The sequence below is a fragment of the Sparus aurata genome, chromosome 19 (assembly GCF_900880675.1).
Source record: "Sparus aurata chromosome 19, fSpaAur1.1, whole genome shotgun sequence".
Classification (NCBI taxonomy): Eukaryota; Metazoa; Chordata; class Actinopteri; order Spariformes; family Sparidae; genus Sparus; species Sparus aurata.
The window spans coordinates 20305482-20328920 of NC_044205.1; the positions used below are offsets into that span (position 1 = coordinate 20305482).

The window sequence follows — 23439 nt, forward strand, 5'->3', positions numbered from 1 at the left end:
AGCACTCTAACCCTTTTAATCAGTTACATTAATTTGACAGTGAGTAGTTACTTTGCAGATGAAGATTTTACAAATAAAACACAACCAGCCTTTTAAAAAAACGTGAACCTTACTATCCTACAGTATCCTAGCAAACGTTGGGCATGCAGAAACATTGTTTCCCTCGCCAAGAATGGTCACCGTTCGACGCCAAATCTTCAACGTGGTTATGAAGCGGATGGCCAGATGGTACATGTAACGCTGTATCTCCTTAATGGTTTAATGAATACATAGGACTTGAATTAACTGGGACGTCTGAAGCATAATCTGGCTTTCTGCTCATTGCTAAGCAAGAAAAAAAACCTGATGACAGAAAGAGTCTGTGTGCACTCAGTGAGTCCCTTTCTGTAAAGCACCCTGTAGCATTATATTACCTGGAAAGGTTTGACGCTGCTGAGGTAAAGAGTCTTCCTGTGCCACATGTTTCCTTGGTCTCCATATCGCACCCACACCATGTATCCACGGCCCGTCGCTGAGGTCCTGAGGTAAACTGCCAGGCGGAACACATGGGAGCCGAACATGTGGTAATTGAAGCGGAAAGCACAGCGCTGCTGGTTCTTGGACAGGTCGTTGCTGCGTTGATGGGTGGGTTGGAAGACTCGACTCAGCAACACAGCCGTGTCCTTGAATTCCTGCGGCATGGAGGACTCGATGTAGAGGTAGTGGCCGTAGCTGGTTCCCAGAGTGTGGTCCTTCCAGGGCCCGGTGTTGAAGGAGGGAGTGGGGCCTTGGGTGCGGGTCCAGTCGAACACATCTCCTCCACTCTGTTCCTGTGTCCAGCTACACAGCCCGTGTTCGAAGTTACACTGCAGCTCTGGAGCTGTGAGACACAACAGGAGATTGATCTGAGGTATGAGGTATTTTAACAAAGTTCTGGACTCATGAAATACTTTTTTCACATATACAGAAGTACGCAAAACGTATAAACAGAAGTTCAGTGGAGCTCCTCTTTACATGATCGATTTGAGCCGAACATTCGTGACCAAAAGAGACACTCACAACATCCCTCCTCATCAGATCCATCCCCGCAGTCATCCACAAGGTCGCACAGCTGCAAGTGCTCCACACATGCCTTGGTGTGCACGCAGTGGAAATGTGTGTGCGCAGGGCACTCCGCCACTGCCAGGGGCATCGAACAGTTCTTGAAGGTGACGTCATCCAAGGCGGAGACTCCGTCAAACACGCCAAGGCTGATCTTAGACAGAGCTATCTGGAATGGCTGGTTGATGCGGCCCAGCTGTACGGTGGCCTGGTTCCAACGCCTTCCCTGGTCGTACAAAGTCCTCCATATGACAGTGTTGTTCTCGACTCCCTTGACTCGAAGGTACATGTTTGCCGCCCCCACAGATATGCCTGAGTTATAATGCCTGAAATAGATGAAGGAGATTTGTTTGCATTTTGTGGTATACAGCAGATTGCGTCTATCTTGTGACAATACATATGCTTGCTATACATATAGGCCTAATACATGAGGGTTTTTGATTAGTCTGCGGGGGAAAAAAAGTAATTTATATCCTCCAGCACTTTTCTGCCAGGAACCCCCCCAATCACCCTGTGGAAATACAAAATCAATCATTTGACATTAACTTTTAGGGCCCATAAAACTGTCAAAGCATGAGGGATTCTGATGTATATCTTTCCATTGTTGTTTGTGAGATATAAGAGATGCTGAGAGAGCAGAGCTCAGGCAGGTGAAATTACAGTCTGAGGAAGAGGAAAAAAGGAAGGGGAGGTAGCGAGTGGAAACTGTCGGAAATTGCAGGTGGATCTATAGATTCTGCTTGTGACTCACCAGAAGGTCATTGTGCACTCGGAGGATGACTGTTTGAACCAGGGCCCTCTGAGGACAGCGTTTGGATAGAGACTGCTGCTGTTCATCAGTATAAACATGAAGTGGCCTGCAGTGAGTGAGAAGACACTGTTCAAGCAATTTTCAGCATCTACTTAAAGCACACACCCCCACATCGCTGCAAACAACGTGTTCTGCCAGACTGTGAATCAGAGAGCTAAAACTGCTACAGACACTGGAGAGGTTCATATACTTCTCCACTAAATGCCTCCGCACACTGTTGTTGTTGCCAGATGGGCTAATTTCAAAACCTCCCTTTTTTTTGTTTGCGACAATGTCTAGCGAGTATATTAAGATTCATGGGGTAAACAAAACATATCCTGTCGACTGCAGTCGCCATGCCAACGGTGTCTTGTTGATGAGACGGGTCAGAGGACAACGGCAAGGCTTCTACAACAGCCGGGCTGGAAATGTGCAAACAGCTGCTCGGCGAGCAGTGATTGGAAGAGAGTCGTTTCATTTCACACAACTTGGTCAAACTGTGGTCAAACCACACACACGGAGCCAGTGATAAGTAACTAAGTACATTTACTCAAGTACTTTTACATTTTCTGCTACGGTGTATTCCCAACCCTGCTACATTTTGGAGGCAAATACGACTTTTTACTCTCTTAATTTATTTGCTAACATTAACTTACTTTGCAGATTGCAGGATGTATCAGAGCCAAAGTAGTGAATCTTTAAAATGAATTTATTTTATCACCAATATGATAACACTGATTCCAATAACTAGAAAAATGTTGAATATGGGATCTGATAATCGGCCGGGTCAACAATCGGTCATCCCATAATATGATACAAACATAAACTGTAAATACATGTATAATTAACTTTTACTTGTGGGCTACATGTCATACTTAAGTGCGCAATTGTGTGTTTAATATCCAATACTTTAAACATCTCAAGCACTATTTATATCACTGTTAGCGCTGTTTTGCTAATCTATAGGCTACTTTCTTTATTGTTAAAAGAACTATATAAATTAATTTGCAATCATCTTAACACACCCTGTTGTATCAATTTCACTACAGTCAAAATCTGATTTAGCAGCAAGTGCTCATCTTCTTAGCTAGTTAGCTTTAGCAGGCATTAAGCTAGCTGGGTTTTTACACAATCATGGCTTTATTTAGCTGACGTCTCATGTGTTTAATATATTGTTTGTGGAAAGAACAAACTGAAAAAACTGAATTAAGATTTTTGTTCATCAAAATTGATCTTTCAGACAGAGAGAAAAAGCAATAAGTAAATTCAAAGCTTATGCTTTAGCTTTAGCTCATCAGCTTGCCGTTTGACATTTGTATCTAAGGTTAGACTTCTTATATGGTAAAGTAAATGCCAAAAAAAACAGATGCCTCAGTAAAATAAATTCTTCGGGCATTTCATCACTCTTGCACATTAGGCCCCATCGAGGGAACTTGAACATTTGTTTCTATCATACTGGCATCCAAGAGGATGGGGCACCAGTTGCCCTCACCAAGTTCTGGGCAGTGCAGTGGTATTGTAATCATCAAGACAGTTTAAAAACTGTTTAAAAATGAAAATGACAGCTGGTCTATGGCAGGGTGTGAACAGCAAGAATCCAAGAATCCCTTCTGCCTGATGTTGTACAATGAGCTGGTGGTATGCCGGACTTGGAATAATTTATTGGCTCCTGTCCGGTGTCTGACTGCCAAATAAGCCCTGTTTGAGCACCGCCACATGCCTACACATCGTTGCAGACTAGATCTTTGAGCTTTCACAATCGTTTCCTCTAAATCTTCTAACAGATGCTCCCACCAGGACCGTGTGCCGTTTCACAAAGCTGGAAACATATGAAGACGCTGCACATAACAGAGACTTCAGTCTGCCGCCTGCACAGTCTCCAAATCTGAGTCCAACAGAGCGTCTCCTCACAGCGTGTTCACGCTATGTACACGACAAAACAACAGATGGTGTTGCCGAAAAAAACTGCACGCCGATATCCAGTAAATGTACAACGGGAATCCCTGTTAAATCCATAAATACATGCTAAAAAGTTGAACATTTTCCGGAGGGCAGATGTAGAGGAAAGCCTGAGTATAAAGATGTAATGAGGCAGGATTTGCAGTAACACGTTGCGGAGACTAATGGTGTTGCAGTGTGAGCATAGTTTTGTGTTTTTCAGAGAATGGTGTGGCGTTATAATGCAGAATGGGTACAGCACATGTCGATTTACTTTTCTATTATTCAGATGGCTGAGGAAATGCTTATCTCTCGAAAACACACAGAAAAAGGATTTTCTTTCCTTCAACAAAACCTCGTCCGAGAAACGATCTGGACACAGTGAACTTATCTTATCAGCTCTTCATATTTCTGTTCTTATATCAGTGATGAATGATGGCAGGTGCATATTGCTCATGGCAGCACACTGAACATATGCGTCTTTACCTTCAGTGCTGTTTGTAGTGTGGTCCAGAGGCGGCGGGTGTCCATAGTAGTGTGGTGGTACCTCCTCAGAAGAGCCCCTGACCCAGTCAAAGCCATCCCCGAGGGTGAGCTCGTACCAGCCACAAGATCCACCCTCAAAGTCACACTCAGAGGCTGAATGAGCAGAAAGATAAGAAGAATTTAAGAATTTACTCAAATAAAGTTGACCTTGGAAACAGCAGCTGACACAGCAATCTCCGTCAGCAGATAGAGTCTGCTCATGGAATATTTATTTTTATGAGTACAAAGTACATTTGTTTTTGTGTGTTTTAAAAGCTCCAGAACAGCTGATGATGGACCCTGTGGTTCGATTCTTGTGTCAACTTTTAAAACAACATGGATGAGCGTCTACAGTCCAAATATATAAATGGATATGCTCTCACTGCTGAGGAAGATCGTGTGAAACGACCAAACACTGGGCGATTGTACGGCGATTACAGCAATCAATGTTTACATTTGCATTGGCAGCGACCTCTAGTGGCCGTAGTAATTATGACGGGAGCAAAGGAGGAAGTCAGGTCAGGGAGTAGTGCGGAAGAATTTGTGTAGGGAGAAAGCATGAATGAAGGAATGGGCTCACAGGACTTTCACCCAGGAGACTGTTGTTTGTGTCCTGTATGATACAAAAAGTCAGCAGTGACTTATTTCACGTAACTAACATCAGATACTTATTTTAACCTAAACTATAAACAACATTATGTAGCTTTTTTTTGTGCTAAATCAGACAAAAATGGCAATTTCCTGGCAGTCATTGGCAGACAACCTATTCCGTCGTTTAGGTATAAGGATATATTGGATCAAAGCTCCAGAGAAGCCTTAAGTCACATTTCTATGTCTTGTTCGGACATGAAAAGTACAAAAGATTGCTGACGGCTTCAGAAAATGTCTGGTTCTTTGATCAAAAAGTCAAAGGTACAAGTTTAGTACATGAAAACTTGGCAGGAGTTAACTACACCTCCCAAGGAGCTTAAAATTCAGTTCCATACACTGCTAACAGCTATGAAAGCTCAATATTACACTGAAAAGAAAAGTGACAATGCAATCAATACCTTGAATCAATTCACTTTTGAATTTTGGGCCTATTTTCCATTAATTCTGCAGCTATGGGAGCAAGTCTTTTGTATTCATTACCACCCAGACTACTACCACTGACAAGCTTCTTTTCCATCATTTAAACTTGGTGGTTAGTGATATAAATCTCTAAGGATGTCATGTAATGAAACATTTTAATTGTCGTCTTAACTATTCAAATAAAGGTTTCACTCTCTGGATAAATTAAGTTGTTGTGTTCTAGTTCTCATTTCACACTTACAACATGAATCTAAAAATAGCAGAAAACTGGATGGGATTCTGGTAAATACTGGAAAAAAGTAGTGTTCGAAAGTGTCTTTGACCATCATCGTAACACTGGTAAATAAGTGCAAATCACCAAACTGCTCTCAGTCAAACGTAAAAGGATGTGGATTATTTCAAATGGGTTACTTGGCAACAAGAGCACTTACGGCAGTCAGCCTCGTCCTCCCCGTGGGGACAATGTGGCGTGAAGTCGCACACTTTGCTCTCCTCGATGCACTCCCCGCCGCCACAGGCAAACCGCGACGGAGGGCAAACAGGTGGAGGTACGGTGCTCTCTGTCCAAGGGATAAAAAAAATAAAGATACATACATCAACATTTTTCACAGAGTTACAGCGTTCAGTTGCAAGAGGCCTAGAGGTATGATATCAGAATGTAGACGCACCTCATATGGAGTCGTTATCACTGAGTCCTATCAAGGGGGTTTATCATTAGCACTCAGGGAGGTCATAGCGGAGGGGATTAATGTATGTGAGCTCCCAGAGAAAGTGGAGTACATTAGCGCCGTTATGGAAGATTAGATTCAAATGTGTAGTAATGAATGGAGTTCAGATACTCTTTGATCAATAGTACGTCCAAGACCCCATCTCTTAAAATTAACTAAATTTAATTCTGCTTATGTCGAGTATTGGAAAGTTAAGTGAAGAATTATGCAGTTTTTAAATGGCCTTTGGCTGGCGATGGAATAAGTCCATAACTCTGTAGTAACTATCTTTAAAAATAAAAAAAAGGGGGGGGTGTGAAGCAATAAGCAGTTAATTTGACTGATTAGACATCTTGTAAATTTATGTAAGCTGGGCAGATATTCTTGAGAGAAGGCCAGACAAGACCTGAACAGGCAAAACTACTGGGAATATAAAATAGGCTTATAAAAGGACGATCCGAATAAATAATTCGGTGGCCCACTCGATACCAAAACATGTGAAGGCACCAAACACAACATGGAAGCCTATTTGTGCCACGTAAAGGGAAAATAAAGGTACAAGATTAAAGAAAGTCAGAATTATGACATAAAAGTCATAACTCTAGATAAAAATGTCTAGAAAGTTAGATAAAAAGTCATAAATCTTCGATATTAGTAGAAATTTGGAGATAAAAGTCACAATCATGGTTTTGAAAAGACAACATTTGTGTCATAAATATGACTTTTAATCACATAGTTTTGACTCTGTATCCCATATCCATAATAATTGCTTAACATAGAAATATTCTTTTGTTTTAATCAAGGCTAAGTCCTCATCAATCGTTTTTTATTGTTACTGGCAGAAATGGGCTTCCATAAAACACCCTCAGAGACACATACACATAAAAAGACCAATGCCAAACTTTGGCTGAAAATAGAGTTTACAATAACACGTTTCTGCCTTATTTTCACTGCCCCATCCATTTAATTATAGGCCAATATTTGTATGATGATAATAATGATTATATATCATTGTAGGTTTAGCAACATTTCAAATCAAACCTAGCACTCCTGCTACTAACAACAAGTACATTATTTAGGTTAGAGAGCTTCTCTGCAGACCGTCCATGGTCATTAATGGCCGAATGAGGAGTAAAGAGAAATATAGCTCATTTTTAAAAATGTATATATTCAATAAAAAGCCTTTAAAAAAACTGTGGTGCTAAGGCTCGGAGCCTTGACGTTAATTCTGCCCCTAGACCAGCTCCGTCTTCACTCTAGCATTGATGCTCCACCGGGGAAAGAGACCTAAAAAAAAAGCTGAAGGCCGCAGGTTGCAGCCCAAACAACACAATCAATAAAGAAGCTTCAACTCGTGTTTTACAGGCAGAGAGGAGGAACATCATCTCACAGTATACTGGATGAATAACAGCAGTTGTAAAACATGCTATAGTTTGTGCCTGCAGCTGGAATATCTGTATATCACCAAGGCAACATGTAAAAATTCTGTCCCAGACACCAAAATGGACTGTGCTTTATCAAACACTCCCACCTAAGATGTTCAGCCTGGTCACATTCATCACTGGGGCGCAGACAGAGCGCCACGGCAGACATAAATAAACCCATAGATCGTGGCACTGACTGCGCTCCATATTCCGTGCAGGGAAATGTGTCGTAAGCACTATTTTAATGATTCAGTTATTCTGTTATGAATCCTTTCCCCAGTGCTTTAATGTCTTCCCCTGTTATCAGTATTCAAAACAAGTTTGTGGCAGTCTGTTTATGTGTGGCGATATTTCAAAATGTCAAGGTCTGAACTCGCCCGTCTGTGTAGTGAGATGTCATTAATGGTGGTAGTACCGGTCACAGTCAGGCAGCCAGGACTGAAGGATAGGTCATCGATGGCCAGGACCTCAGAGGCTTCGCTGTTGGATGAAATCTTCCCTCGAATCAGCACCTGGTCGACACACAGAAAACGTCTTCTTATTACCTTTCTCCACAATCTGTTGGGTATTTTGGTCTGCATACACATTATGTGCACACTAGATTAATACTGACACTCCATGAAAGCTGCTCGGTGGTCACTACAGCACAGTGGTGCTTTGAGCTAAGTGCTGACGCCAGCACAAGGCTTGTTAACGATGGTCAATAGTGTAGTAAATGCAATGACACGCTATATTGTAGTGGGCAAATTTGAGATTTAAGGTTAGGGTTAATCTGATTTGGCGATGTCTGCTGCCTCTTGAATATAACTATGCTACTTAGCCTGTGATACGAAAAGGGCCAAAAGTACAGAAATGTTTTGTTCTAGAAAATCATGACCCGGCTGCTTGAGATAATCCAGACACCTTGTAAACAGATAAATGGAAGAATTATTTAATTTATTTGCAAACTACAACTGCTAAAATATCACATCACCAAAGAAAGCACGCATCTACTCATGTAGGATAGGCTAGCTATCTAGGCTACCTTTGTTTCCTAGAGTTACAGCTCAGTTGAGGAGGAAAAGCCCCTTGGAAGTAAGCAGTTTCTGGAAATAATCTCAAAAAAGACTTGGTTTACCATAGTTACCATCTGAGCTTAGTGTATTAACATGCTAATATAAGCTAATTAGCACCAAACACTAATAAATATGGATATTGTTTGTATTACCATCAAAATTAGGTGTGTTAGCCCACAAACACAATCTAATTAGCACCAGCTAGCAAAATACAGATGGTTATGTTTACCATGGTTAAATTGCGGATGCAATGTGTTTGCATGCTAATATTTGCTAAATAGCACCAAACACAAATACACATGGTAATGTTCACCATGGTAACCATCAGAAATTTGTGTGCCCAGCATGCTAATTTTGGTTAATTAGCACTAACCATTAAAACAAATGAGGCTAATGGAATGTAAATGGTTTTGCAGGTATTTGGTCATTGAACAAATTCAAATTTTGACTTGGAACTCAAGATCACCAAAGTTTCTACAATTCACCCAGAGCAGAAAAATTCCATGGCAGTCCGTCCAATAGTTGTCAAGATATCACACTCAACAGCAGGATAGCTAGAGGACACGTTAGAGGACCAAAGTCAGTAGGCATCATCATTTGGGGACCATGAAATATCTGGATTTTTTTTTTTTCCCATCTAAAAGTTGATTAGATTGTTTAGATACAACGCCACAATGCTAGCTATCTAAAACCATCACATTTTCTCCCACTGTGGCAGTGCTAATAAGCCACCCTGGTCAAAGTGCACGGAACAGCTTTATCTCCACCGGCGAGGCTTTATAGCCCGTCGTTTATGACTGATCTAAACAAATTGTGGATTGTGTCGACATGGTCGATGGGAAAAAGCACTCAAATAAACAGCTTTCATTGGTCATTCTTGTCAGCCGCTATTTATTTGTTCTTCAGAACCTGACTTTGAGGCCATAAAAGCAATACAGTAAATGTTATGATAGTGATGAGTGTACTTAGCTGTGTATTTAAGATTTCAGAACCAAACTTGGTTGTTTATCTGATCCAGACAATGCACCCTCAGTCTGAGAAAGAAATGGGTATTTTTTGTCCACAGAGGCACTTAGTTATTGTCGGGAGAAGCAGCTCTACAAAATACTCCTTAGTCACATCACAGATTACATTTTCTGTGGATTTGTTTCATGCTTTGGGCCAAACGTTTATAGGCTTATAGGAATGTAATATTTATATGCAGAAATCTTAACATTGCATAGAAAATCGTTTTCTAAACTACTAGAGGATGACCTCAAAAACCCTTGAGAACTTAAGCAGGTGAAAAAGTACTGATCATTAAGCAAACAAAATGAAATTGAAATCCGCCGAAATCACCGTGGTAAATAAAAACCCAATTAACTCGACCGCCTTTTAAAACAGGAAGTGGATTAATGGAGGGGAAAGTGAATGTTGGCAGAGAGTCGACCTCCCTTTACCCCCCGGCGCCAGTTCAGCCGTGTTATGAAAGCGAGCCGGCTATAGTCGGTGACAGATGGTGAAGGCAGCGAAGAGGAGAAGAGTGACACGGTGACACCGTCTGAGGATATAGGAAGGACAAGAACAGCAGGTTTCATAGGACTCCAGATGGCCTCTGAAGGGTCCAGTTGGGTCAGTACCCCCTCACTGCACATAAACGGCTCCTGTTGTGCAGCTCATTTCTGCCCTGATGACTTCATCAGTTTCGAGGAAACTTGTGTCTTACGTAATATATCTTAACGTGCCATCAGCTTTTGCACATGTTGCATACCATATTTCAGCACAACATCGTAGAGTGTCATTTAAAGAAATGTAATTATTTATTACCTTCAAGTTTCTCTATTTATCTTTTCTTATTCTGCCTTTGTGCTGCTGTTATACCCAAACTTACCCTCTAGGGAATAAAAAAAGGAACATCTTAATATCTTACGATAATTAAACCTTCACTATCTGATTTTTATTTATTTATTTTGCCACATGAGGGCAGTGGATATAGACTGTAAACACAGCATTGGAATTGGAAAATACAGAGAAACATCATCGTTTATTTCTTGGCAATTAAGTTCAACATTCACAACCCTTTTAGTATTGTTTTATTCTCCAACATCTCCTGAGGAAAAGATCCACTACAGTACGTTCACTTGGTTCGGTGTTGCACACGTAGTGTTTCGTATGGTACACTATAGTCAGAGCTTTGTCACCAGAACAACTGACGGAAACACGGTTAACGCCAGCAGTGAGAGTAAAACAAAAAGATTCAATTCAATTCAATTCTTTGCAGGAAAATCAAAAACGATGAGCAGACAGATGTGAGAAAAAAGGTCCACAGACCAGAAGGAAACAACGATCTGGTGAAAGCTTACTGCGGTTCCATTTTTCACATACACTTTATTATGTGACATATAAAAACAAAGATGATAGTATCAAATTAAGAAAATATATATAAGCCTACAGTACTCTAACTGTTTTTAGTATATAACCTCCCTGCTGAGTTATAGTAGGATTAGCACGCTACCTTCCAGGTCACAGGTGTTTGGGTGCGTACTCTTGACACACAGTTAGGTTTCAAGCTCAAGAAACACAAAAGCTTCCTCAACACATATCAAGCAAGGCCACTCCTTTGAGGCCAATACTAAGAAAAAAGACAGGAAGGAGGAGAAGCTGTCTTTTGGGCTACCAAGATAATTAAACGCTTGATTGGGCTTAAACATAACTGACTGGAAAAGGTATTTGACTACAGCAGATGTGACATTATGATGGGTTATGAGAAAGAGACGCAGCAGAATTAGAGTGTATAAAGTAGCTAATCAGATTCGAGATAAGATGTAGTGATAGACCATAAGAAATGAGACCATTAGTCTTACTCAAAATAAAACTCTATCATAGTCAATTTTGAATACTGACCTGAAAACTGTGATTGCTGGAGAACTGAATCAACGCTCGCAGCCACGTTTTCATCTGTGGTTGTGCCGAGCTGTTCCACACCTCTGTGCTCCGACCCAGCGTGTGATTCTGAACCGAGACCTGCAGATCTCCATGTTTTGCCCCAACATAATGGTAGAAACTCATCTGTTGAGTGAAGACACAACAAAGCTGTTGTCATGTAGTTGCTGGGGATTTTTTCTGTATGCCAAAAAAAGAGGGGTTTTGTTACCTGGCAGTTCTGAGTGGGCAGGAAGACGGGACTGGTCAGGTCTGCTGTGGTCCTGTTTCCTCTCACAGGTGAAAGGGACAGGAAATGTGCTGACAGAGAGAGAGAAAAGTGAGAGCGTGTACAGATGGGAATGTGAGGTGACAGTTGTGGATTCAAAATGGATGTGCAGTGTGGCCTGTAAGTGTCAGACGCGTCCCACCTGATGTGTTGTTGCTGTGGTCGTGTTCGAGTCCCTGGACCTCAGTGGTTCTGATCCATCCCGGTAGCGTCTCCGAGCTCGGGAACAGGTCACAGAATCCCTCCTCAAAGTCACACCTCTTGTATCCGGAGCCTTTAACAGAAAACACTGTTCACTAGGTTGTTGGTTCTCAACACCATAAAGATCCATAAACTGGCAGACCTCAGAAACTAAGTGCTTCCAGATTTTATTGAGCGGAGATTCTTATTTTGCTTTATGTCTAAATATGCAACAAGGGATTTTAAAGCATTAGTGATAATAGTGTATTTTCAGAGGTATGAAATCAGACAGGATTAGCAATGATGAACTGAAGAATCACATTTATATTTAAAGATACGTTAAGTATTGAATATCATCACAGGAGCCTCTCGTGTTCTGCCCTTTGGTTGCAATGGTTTTTGGGTATATCCTATTTAGAAAAATATGCATATATCAGTTGTGCCTTTAAGCCACTTTTAAGCTACATTAAATCAGATCTGTACATAATTATGTGTCAGAAATTCTGTCAATTACAAATATGTCTATGATGACTTGTTTGGTTGGTTTTCACTGAATCGTTCAAATACGCACATTTGCATGCACAACATCTCATTACACAGCTTGTCTACACTTTAACTCCACTGCACATACGTTGCTTGTTTATACAACAATAAAGCCCCTGATTCCTATGACTACCACACTATCTACCCTCAAAAAGCAAGGCACAGAATACAGATAATCTTCCCTTTTGCAAGGCTTTTGTAATTCTCCACTTGCACGTTGTGATATATATCCACTTTACAAACCACAAGTCATTTTGCTTCCGTCGCCACGCTACATTTATCGTTCTCTCAGTGCATTTTCATCCATAACTTGGTCGAAAATACTTTCACCGGTTTGCTTTGTCTATTGTTAATAGTTTATATCTTGTTCTGTATATAGTCGAATAGTAATATTTTTGATCCTTTAGATAGACAACTGTTTGTGACGTAAGCTAGTCACATGCTAACGTAAGATCGCTATGGTTCGTTTTTACACTCACAACATTACAGAATGCTACATTAAAAGCAAAAATAACGTGAGAAAATTCACTGGGTTTGAAGATGTGTGTTTAGAGGTTTGTTAGAGGATTCAAAGTTTAAAGTACAAATTGGTGATTTCTTTTTTTACCATGAAGAAACATAAAAGGTAAAAACTTTAAGGACTTTTATGTACTTTTCTTACAGAGATAGACTTCACGTTTAAGGCAATTAAAGATGCACTATGTAGTTTTGGGGATGAAATTTTAATCAGTAGAGAAAGATCTTCATAGATATTCATGTCTAAACAAACTAAATAAACAAACACTCTTTGTTTTTCATGACTGAATAAACAAACTGACCTTAAAGGAAAACACAATTTCATACTGTTTTACTTTGTTTATATGTGGCGGACCCTGCCACCTTTCTAGCTTTAAACAGTGTTCTGGGGACCTTATTTTCCTCTGAGAACAGCTTGTTTATTTCAGAAAGTTATGGAAAAAATTAATTATTTTGTATCATTACCTGATTAATATTGTAAATAATAAAATTCTGGCTTGAATTTCTTCTCCAAAATCTACATAATGCCCCTTTAAACATCATTCACTATTAATGACTTTCATAGAAGAAAGTGAAGTTTAAATAATGTATAACATATAACATACTTTCGCTCTTCATGACTAAACAGAAACTTAAAATACTGTATTAATTAGGCCCTTTTCTTTTAGGGTTAATGTTTTGGAAGCACTTCAACTATTGTAAGAGAGAAATAAACACAAAATGATCTTGACAGTGCATCATGAAAATGTCATATCCAATGTGTGGGGGGAAGCAGATAAGACACTCTCCAACCGCCCTGATTGACAATCCCCAGAATATGTTGCTTTCACTTGCACATTTACACATTCACCACTGAGCAGCATTGTAAAGTATCTGTAACAAATATTTAGCCTTAATATCATTTAGCTTCAGATTCTAATACTGTATGTTTTCCTGCTTTACTCACAGTCCTCCTCGTCGCTGCCATCGCCACAGTCGTCGGCGAAGTCACACACACGGTCCTCCGGCAAACATAACAACCCCTGAGAGCAGTTAAACTCCTGAGCTGAACAGGCTCCGGCAGACACGGGGGCAAACACCAGCGAGGAGGCCAACAGCAGCCACACCGCACCCGGCAGCAAGGTCATCAGCCTGGTTGTTGTTTTTGTCCTTTAACTATATCGTCTTTTCCTCACCTCCGAGCAAAGCATTTTGTTGCTAGCAAAAGAATCTTAACCATGAAGGCCTGCAGTTTACTTGGAGTCTGGATTGATCTTGTACCTGCGACCGAGCTGTTAGCATGCTGTAAACGGCCATAAATGGCTTTTATGGCTGTTACTCAATAAGGTCGGTTTCCTGATTTCCTGGTGTGGATGTGTTCAACACAGAAACGTCATTACAAGAAAAAAAAAAAGTAGTATAATTCTCAATGTTTCCATTTACACTAACCATGGGAATTAAGAGTCTCTCTATTGTGAATTTGACGCTTCCACCAGCAGATGGTTAGATTAGCTTAGTTTAGCATAAAGACTAGAAACAGGGTGAAACAGCCAGCCTGGTTCAGTTCAACAATAACAACATTTTCCTCGCTCATTTACAGGTTTAACTTGTTAGTTTCAGTCAAAAAAATTGTAAATCTTCCCATCCAGATAGAAAAAAGAGCACATTTTCCCAAAAATGTCAAAGTAATATTCAAGACTAGGAATTGGGATTCATTCTGTTGTTACATTTAAACAGTTTTGGTGTCACTCTTTAGTTTTCTTGGATTCTCCTTGTTCTCTTTTTGCTGCCAGTTTAGATCGTCTTCGGTCCTACTTAACTGTATGAAAGTAGCTACACGGTTAGCTAGCAAGCTAATGTCGCAAGCGAGAATGAGAAAGCAACAAACAAGCAACATTCTTATCCTCAAGCACAGAGGGCTTTTGAATAACCCCTGCTAGTAACATAATTGAATTGAAAAGTATGTCAAAGGAGTCTGCAGATAGACCAAAAAACACATCAGCTCGAAACTAATTACAAGTCGGTAAACTGAACTTATTACAATGAAGAGAAGAGCTGAGGCTGAGAATATGAACTCGTATACGAGGATCATTAATGTGTCCAACAGGGCTCAGCCCCACTTTACAGTGAGGCATAATTTAATTTCACAGCAATCAATAAAGACAGGACCTTAAAAGAGACAAGCAGCAAGCCAGTGCACGAGCCGGTGCCGCATAAATGAAATTAACCTTGAGAGACAAGGCGCTCGACAGCTCCATGGGGGAACGAGGGACCGATGAAACAAGGAAAAGATCAGGTCCGTGTTGACCTCTGCTGGCGGTGGTCATGCGAGTGTATAGAGTGCAGCTGGCAGCATGTCGAGACTCAGTTACATACTGCGGAAGGCCACAGGTGGAAATGTGTCCTGTTTCTGAATAACCTCAATCACTCGTTGAATAACAGCGTCAGGATTAAAAAACATGTGAGGGGAGGCAATTTCACATCGAGATAATAACGGACTAATCATCTTATTCCAATTTTTTACGTGTAACAGGAAGGAGCAAGAGTGCAGAATAGAAACACGGTCGATCACAGTGACTCACAACCACTGTGAGCTGATCTCAACGAAGAGGAGTCATTAACATCAGCCAGCAGAAAGCCAAGCTACCCAGCACAAGGCTGAACTCATAGGTCAGTAAATAAAGCTGGGAGTCCATTATACCTAATTATTTTCAAACGGGCACATTGTATTCAGTGCGGTAGGGTGTAAAAGCAGAGCATCACTGTAGTACAGATACTAATGGATTTAATGTCGACCTCACATAAAGAATATCATAAATATTGTGTAGTCAAAGAAGAGGGGATGATGGTGAGAAAGACCATGCTGACAGCTCAGTGCAACAGACTTCAAAACTGACATGTTTTCAGTGGGATCAAGGGATCATCAAGTTATTTAAGTTCCTCCTGAGGGAAACAAGAACGTCTGGACCAAATGTCATCCGGTCTGAATGTTTTTAAGTGCTCACAGTTTGAGGGTTAAATCTGATAGTAAATGAGTTTTTTCAGTCTGGACAAAAGTAGCTCCATTGCTATCGTGGATCCACGCTGCTAGCACGACTAAAAACTCACCTCTGTTCTCGTATTTTCCTCCTTTTCTGTCTTACGGCTTATGAATTCTGAAGAACTCTTGTAAGTTAATTCACCTTCATGAGCAGCACTTTAAATCACTTGACTAAGACACATTTATCATTTAGGTCCCCAGGTACTGGTGCGACCATTTGTCAGAGATTTGATCTAATCTGTTTCACACACACAGTCTTGGACATATTAAAATAAAGATGTGATTAAATCCTGTTCCCGTTTCTGACCCGACTGATTGTCTTTGACCTCAGCTTGGCCCCTTTTTTGGCGTTTCACCTGAGAAATGGTGAGCGGGAAGCTACATTCACACTCTAGCAAATAACTTGAAACTGAATTATTGAGTTAAAAATCTATTATCTTGCAAGTTTGAAGAGGGATTGTGCTGAATAAAAACATTCTGCCTGTTTTCATTTTTTAATGCAGTGCAGAAAACTAATCAGATTATGACCTTGTGAGGCAAAGATACAGACCAGCAACAAAAAAAAAAAAGTGAAAACAATCAATGAAATCTCATACACAGGTACGCAGTTTATGTTCCCAGGTATATTTTCATTCAGCAGCAGTAGGAACGCTGCTGAAGACTCCTGCGTTTAATCGTAAACGTGGCTCTAGGAGAGAAACAGGAACCAACCTAAGTTGTGTTGCCTCACCATTCATCTTCATAATCGCTTTCTCTCCTACCCTGGCGCCTTTCGACAGTCTGTTAATTAGAACATATTGACAGAGACGAACATTTGCATCGCAAATGTGAATGCGGCCAATCTGCTTTCACAGTCTAACTCGAGCCCTGGTGATGTGGAGCACCTGCTAATTTTCCTCCAACCTGAATCATAACAGCTGGGGTCTAATCTCAACAGTGTACCTGAAGGAGCGCCTCCAATCAACGCAGTGTGAGCAGGAACGTCCTGCGGTGCCGTGACGTGTGATTGTGCACAAAGAAGCCAACAAAGTGTGGACAAATTAGCAGCATAAGAGGAGCGAGACTGCATTAAACCTCAGTCTTCTGCATCAGATCTGAAGGACCCTTCCGCCGTCACAATGCTGCCACCTGTCAGTACAGAAGAGGCAATCTACCAAAATGCAATTAAAGGAAACCGAGCTGGAATGTTTCTTCATCATGGCATTCATCTGAAGGCCCTGCAGGCTTATATAGAGGACTGAGAGTGCCCAAATTATAAATAAATGGAATTAAATGGCATTAAATGAGCCATCATTTATAATAAAACACACATTTAGGCATTAATATTTATTAACATGTGACATAAATTTATATTATGTTTTATTTTTCATTGGTATTTATTATTATTGTAAAGGTATTTATCGATTATTTCATTGGCTTTATGAACTTATTTATTTATTTACTTACTTTCTTGCAACGATATCTACAAGAATACAGAAATTATCATGTAAAAAAAAAATAAACAGACAGTATTAAATAAATAAAATGCTAAATTTGATGTACCTAAGGAAAGGTACATAAAAAGGAGACCAAATACAAAGGTAGTTAACACATAAAAGTTCATTTATGTCACTTTTTTATACATTTTCTTTTGATATAATTTTTGTTGCAGTTCACAGCATTTACACACCGAGCCATTTATTTATTGATTCATTTTGGCCGTGTCAGTCCTCCATATGTGTATTTTTAAAGGCTGTCTACACAACAGCAAGACAGCAGGTGTGGAGGAAGTATTGAGGTCATTCCTTAAGTAAAAGTAGCAGAGCTGCAATATAGAAATACTACAACTATGCACTAATGTGTCTGGAAAGTAACTAAAAAATATCTCCCTCTGAAATGATGTGAGTTGAGATAAACAGTAGAATGAAATCTAAATACTCAAGCAAAGTATTTTAAGTGCAGTGCTTGATTCAATACACTCAGTTACATTGCAGCACTGTATTAAAGCAGTAAACACAGAGTAACTTACCTAATTACTCCGTGGATAACCTGCTTCAGATGAGCATAACAGACTCTGTAAATAAAGCTTCAGACCGTGATTAAATCTACGAGCAGAGAGCCGGTCCTTCTCTCCCTCCGGCCATTAGCCCTCAAAGTAAATCACCTGAATAATTACAGCTTGATTAATGACAACGAGAGAGTTTTCATTAGCCAGGAGGAGACGATGGGTTTTGTAACGGGGAACCCGAAATGATCCCGAATATAAAAACCTCGCCTGACTCCCCCCGCTGTACATCTCGTCTTCTTCACAAACCATTTAACTGATAGTTCCATTCTCAGTGTTTTACACCTCTGTCATGAAAAGTGCTTTTTCTCCATCTGAGAAATAAAGAAATAATGTGACAGTTGTTTTTGATGCTCAGTCTCTGAAACGTATAAATTAAAGGGCGAAACGAGAAGACCTTGACAGCCCCGTGTGTGTGTGTGTGTGTGTGTGTGTGTGTGTGTGTGTGTGTGTGTATGTGTGTGTGTGTGTGAATAATGAGCTGACATCAGGGCCACGAATTCATGGAGGATCTGCTGTAATTGAGGCTATTTCCATACATTTGTCAGGGCAGAGAGATGCTGAGTCTGTGCGGTTGTAAACATGCAGGGGTTAACGCACAGCATCCCGCTCGACGTCAGCCATTTCCCGTAACGAGACCGGCTACATGTAGGCGTCCGTCGGTAGGCTACGTGACCAACAATGCACGCATGGAATCTTAAATGTCAAGGCTAATATGAGGTTACATGTTGGTTTGTAGATCTGCAGGAATTGTTGCGTACCCATCAATCACATTTTTTCTTGCTACGTCTGGGTGTTAAACTTCTTTTCTTTGGTTTTCCTCACTGTCGGCACAGAGAACACGCGGCAACAGACCGCACCGCTTCTCTCACACCGGAACGCAAGTTTAAAGAAAAATATGTCGAAATGTCCCGGCGCCATTAGATCCGTCTCTGCTCCGCTGGTTTGGATGATTTGGGTGATGCACTCTCCCCTCAGCCAAGAGAAAGTCTGAGGTGCGTGAAGAGTTCAAAAAGGTGCGGGGCTTCTTCTTCGGCGGCACGTCCTCCTGTCGCGTGTGAAGTTCATGGGGGGGGGGAGGTTCAAGGAGCTTTCCCCGGCAGATTCGAGCGGAGAACTGTACTTCCTCTTCCTCCTCTGGATGTCCTCCATGTTCCCCACCAGGAGGACTTGCTTTTAACTTGTCAAAGTCAATATGTCTCCTTTCTGACTGACTCCATTGAGGGCACCACTGACCAAGTTCAAACATGCAGAAAGTTCTAAGATGAAGTCTAAATAAGATGGTGGGATTGTGTTCTTAAACCACAGTTACAGAACAATAATGGTTTTTTTTTTGTTGGGGGGGGGGTAATGCATCATGATTTATTGTAATATCTGACTCTCATACTTAAATCCAAGGAGTAATAAGCTTATGTGTTGCAACCATACAGGTTAAGAATTTGGGAGACAAAAGAGTAGCACTGCGATGATCTTTTCTTGTAACTGTTTAAATGGCTGCCCGAGAAGTGATGACCGAAGCAGAAACACAAAGATGACGTGACTCTGTGGTCTCGCGAATCCATTCCACCAGGGTTCAAGCTACGAAGAACAAAAGCAGCGACTGTTCGTTTGAAAACAACAATGGCGGCTCTTTGAGAAGTTAGCGTAGCTGCTTTAGCATCTGTTCTATCGGAGCTGGAGAGAATATTTCATTGAGAGAAGCATGGAGAAGCGGAAAGAGCCTGTTTTCACTCGTCTCCAGACCGACTTTTGTAGGAGTTTGATTGCCGGTGGTGGAGCTCTCCCGCTTCAAGTTAGCCTGTGATAGATGGTGATCGACAGATGGTTCGTCCAAATCACCAGCCAGGTGGGTTTTTCAGATTGTGCCTGGCCTCTTCCAAACCGCGTCTCGAGCAGCTCTTTCCCATCTGGCGCATCAGGTGGAAGAACGTCAAGTTTGCATGGGTTCGTTTAAAAAGAGGGAGAAAGCAGAGAGCTGTTTGTGCTTGCATCTTTCTTCTTCACTTCCAACCAAAGGAGAAAAGGCAGAGGAAGGAATGGAGTGACATTTAGTGATATTTTCTCTCTTTTATGTGATTTGACATTTACAGTCGAGCGAGGGTGGCTAAAAAAATGCGGCACGGGGGGCTGCATATCATCCGTCTTTCCGTCAGTCCTCGCAGCCTTCTGTTTTCTTGAAAACTTAATAACTATTCCATCGGCGAGTGAGACCCATTAATTCTGTTTTGAGATGGAAAAGTTAAATGCTTGTTCTCCAGCACCGTTAGCACTGTTTTCCAGGGACAAACAGGACATGTCTGGGATTCGACATCGACTGCAAAGTGAAATATGACACACAGCAACAACCGGGGAAACAAAAGGAAAATAAATCAGACAATTTAAAGGCAGTAGAGGCCTCGTGCATTGCATTTGGTCAGTATTGTACACTTTGAATGCTTTGTGTGAGCTGTGCCATGTGAGAGGCATAAGGTAAAGATGACATCACCCCTGTGTAAGTGATGGGAGTGTAGGGGGGGTTGGGCAGGTCATGTCTCAGCGATGAAGGATCCTTGTAAAATGTAAATTAACCTGCAGAATGCACAAGAAGACAAGCTCAGACTGACGCTTATACGTACAGGGGGAGATGTCACGAGAGCGGAGGCTGCACAACACATCCGGGAAATTGATTTTTTTCCTGTGAATTAATCTGCGGCCGGGGCATCGTAATGATCCCTGAGCGGAGGATAGTGGCCACGTGAACATCAGGATTAATCGTGAATTATTGTGATTCTGACTGACAGGCAGGGGGGAAGAGAGAACCAGGAAGATATTGGACCCTTGAATGCGGATATTTGTATTTAAGGATTAAGAGACTGCAGGAAGAATTGCACGTCGAATCAAATTAGACGAGATGATCTTGTTTGGACTGCCAGCGAGCAAGAAAACAGAAAAGGTGTTTTTTCTCTCCCCTCCCTTGTAGCGTTAAAGCGCCCCGAGGCGTCCATTCTGCCAGTCTGCTGAGCATATGGTGTTTATTTCACCGGTTTCAGTGCAACAAAATCCCGTTTGGTCTCAGTTCAAGATATATTTAATTCTTACAAATCCGCCCTGTATGAAAGGGAGAGCGATCCAAAAAACTGATTTTGTTTAATAATTGCCCGTTTAGCTGCCCGACTGCACATGTGAAAAAAAATAACGAGGCATAAGAGATGTCACATGGAAGGGAATGATTCTGCACAAAAACTACATTATGGCAGCTTGACTGGATCTGAGAAAGAAGAAGCTTTTCCACGGAAGACATTTGGACAAATCAGGACAGATCACTGGTGTATGTGATCAAACTAATTGAAGCTGGATTCAGTTGAGCTGCCTCAGTCTGCACACAAAACTTCTGTAGGAACCAAATGTAGAGATTTACATGGTGCGAGATTTAGTGTTACATTTCTGTTTTTCCTTTAATGAACAAGATGCTGGTGGTGACATGATGAAGATCCTGTTTCAGACCTTTTTTTCAGCAAGAATCGATAGTGGACTAAAAGCAATGGGAGATGCACACGGCAGAGACGACAACATCAGCTCCCTGCACACACTGCATGAGGTGTTACGATGAAAGATGATGATGGAAGTGCTATTAAACTGCTTTATATCAAAGACAGATGTAATGAGATGAACAAAGGTCACTGCAGGTCACCTGAAGGGACTGCAGCAATAAATTAAGCAAAAGCATGTTTATTTGTGTGTGTGTGTGTGTGTGTTATAGTAACAGCAGTGTTCACTTGTGTCCTTCAGCCTCTCTGTGCAGAGAAAACTGATTACGTCCACAAACAAAGCATCAATTACAGCTAAAGACTACACATTTCAAGCCTGAGTGAGCTTCTGCTAACAAAGCGTTCATCATCGTCATTATAATCAGCCTCAACCGTCCCAGACAAAAAACACTTCTAAGGTCAGATGTGATCGAGACTGAAATGTAAACAGTTTTATCTGAAGACAAAAGCTGCTTGGAAAAACTCAATTAAGAACAAGTATTTCAAGATCAGTAGCCGGTAACAGAGACAATAAACAACTTGCTAACGATTCATAAAGCTTTGTCATTTATTTGAAAAACAAAATACAAAGTGAGGCTTGTTCACAGGCACACTCGTCTTGCATGGTCCTCTAGCACCATCTAGTGGTTATTTCCTACTGAATTTGTGCCTTATTTCTCCACAGCACCAATCCATGATACAAAACAAATCACACAATCAGAATCACATTCAGGCTTATTGGCGAGTATACATTGTTTTGGTCAGCGGCAATAAACATTCATAGAAAACAGACAATAAACATTTGAAATTTACATGACAGAGCATTTTTATAGCATTGTGCAAAGTTCATAGTGTTTGAAGAAAAGAAGAAAATACTTTTACTTCGCGTCTGAAAGGTTCTTGACTTTCATCTCTATGATTTCTAATATTATCTTTTTCGTGTTTCAAATATATTAACATATAATTATAGTATTTTTATTTGATTAGTATTAATACACAGTAGTGTCAGAGGTTGATATGTTGTTCACTTATTTACCACTCACTTTTTCAAACGAAGGGGGGGAAAAAAAAACCCTGAACAATCAAACAAACATATAAACTCAAGGGCCAGCCAAAATAAACAAAGGAGCCCAGACAACCCACCAGGGCCCTCAGAGCTGGGGGCTAACCCTGAAATAAAGCCACGATAACTAGATTACCGTAACATCAGATAAAAACAAATCAAGCATTAATACCCCAGGCTGACTGATTGCATCTCTGGTCAGTGTCTGGTGGAATGGAGTGAGATCGAGAGACAGAGTCTAGTGCCCTACTTCCTGAGAGATTCCCATCCAGCCAGACTGCTATCACTTGGAAAGGAAGGAAGCCAAGCATCAGCCGCAGTGACACATCCTGGCCAGCAGAGGGGGGGGCATCCTGACTTTTAAGACTTAAATTCAAATTAGAACTTTCTGCTAATCTGTCACCGATTCCCTTCCCCTCTAAACTCTCGAGGGCCAGTTGCTACATTTGCTGTGTCTCAATTCAGGGTCCGCATCCTTCAGAGGTCGCATTTGAAAGCCACTTAGGTCACTACGCCGCGCGAAGGCTGTCCCAATCCGAAGGCTCCTCCAAATGCAGCCCACAAATGCGGTTTCACTTTTTTTGGAGGATGCACTGCTACTATCCTTTGTGGCCTCACATATCCCAAGATTCTTTGTGCGCCTGAAAAAGAAGAAAGAAAGAGAGAAAATGGCGACATGGCGTGGCGTAGATCGTCACTTTCGCGTGCATGGGCGGCAGAAGTCGTGACGTAAGGGTAAAACATCTGGTGACGCAACCAGGAAATGGTCCAAAAGCTAGACCGTCCCA

The 23439-nt window shown here is 41.2% G+C and overlaps 1 protein-coding gene across 2 annotated transcripts in view; it reads right to left on the reverse strand.

The window, feature by feature from the left end:
- malrd1 (MAM and LDL receptor class A domain containing 1) overlaps nt 1-14276 on the reverse strand; it is a 54201-nt gene extending 39925 nt beyond the window's left edge. For both annotated transcript variants that reach the window (XM_030397491.1, XM_030397490.1), the window contains exons 1-10: nt 13966-14276; nt 11923-12054; nt 11724-11812; nt 11474-11638; nt 7951-8047; nt 5836-5964; nt 4295-4447; nt 1832-1937; nt 1039-1406; nt 414-859 (exon numbers count right to left, since the gene is read on the reverse strand). In XM_030397491.1, coding sequence (XP_030253351.1) covers nt 414-859; nt 1039-1406; nt 1832-1937; nt 4295-4447; nt 5836-5964; nt 7951-8047; nt 11474-11638; nt 11724-11812; nt 11923-12054; nt 13966-14146 — 1866 coding nt within the window. In that variant the 5' untranslated portion in view covers nt 14147-14276. The remainder of the gene's footprint in view (nt 1-413; nt 860-1038; nt 1407-1831; nt 1938-4294; nt 4448-5835; nt 5965-7950; nt 8048-11473; nt 11639-11723; nt 11813-11922; nt 12055-13965) is intronic.
- Between the last annotated feature and the right edge of the window lie 9163 nt (nt 14277-23439).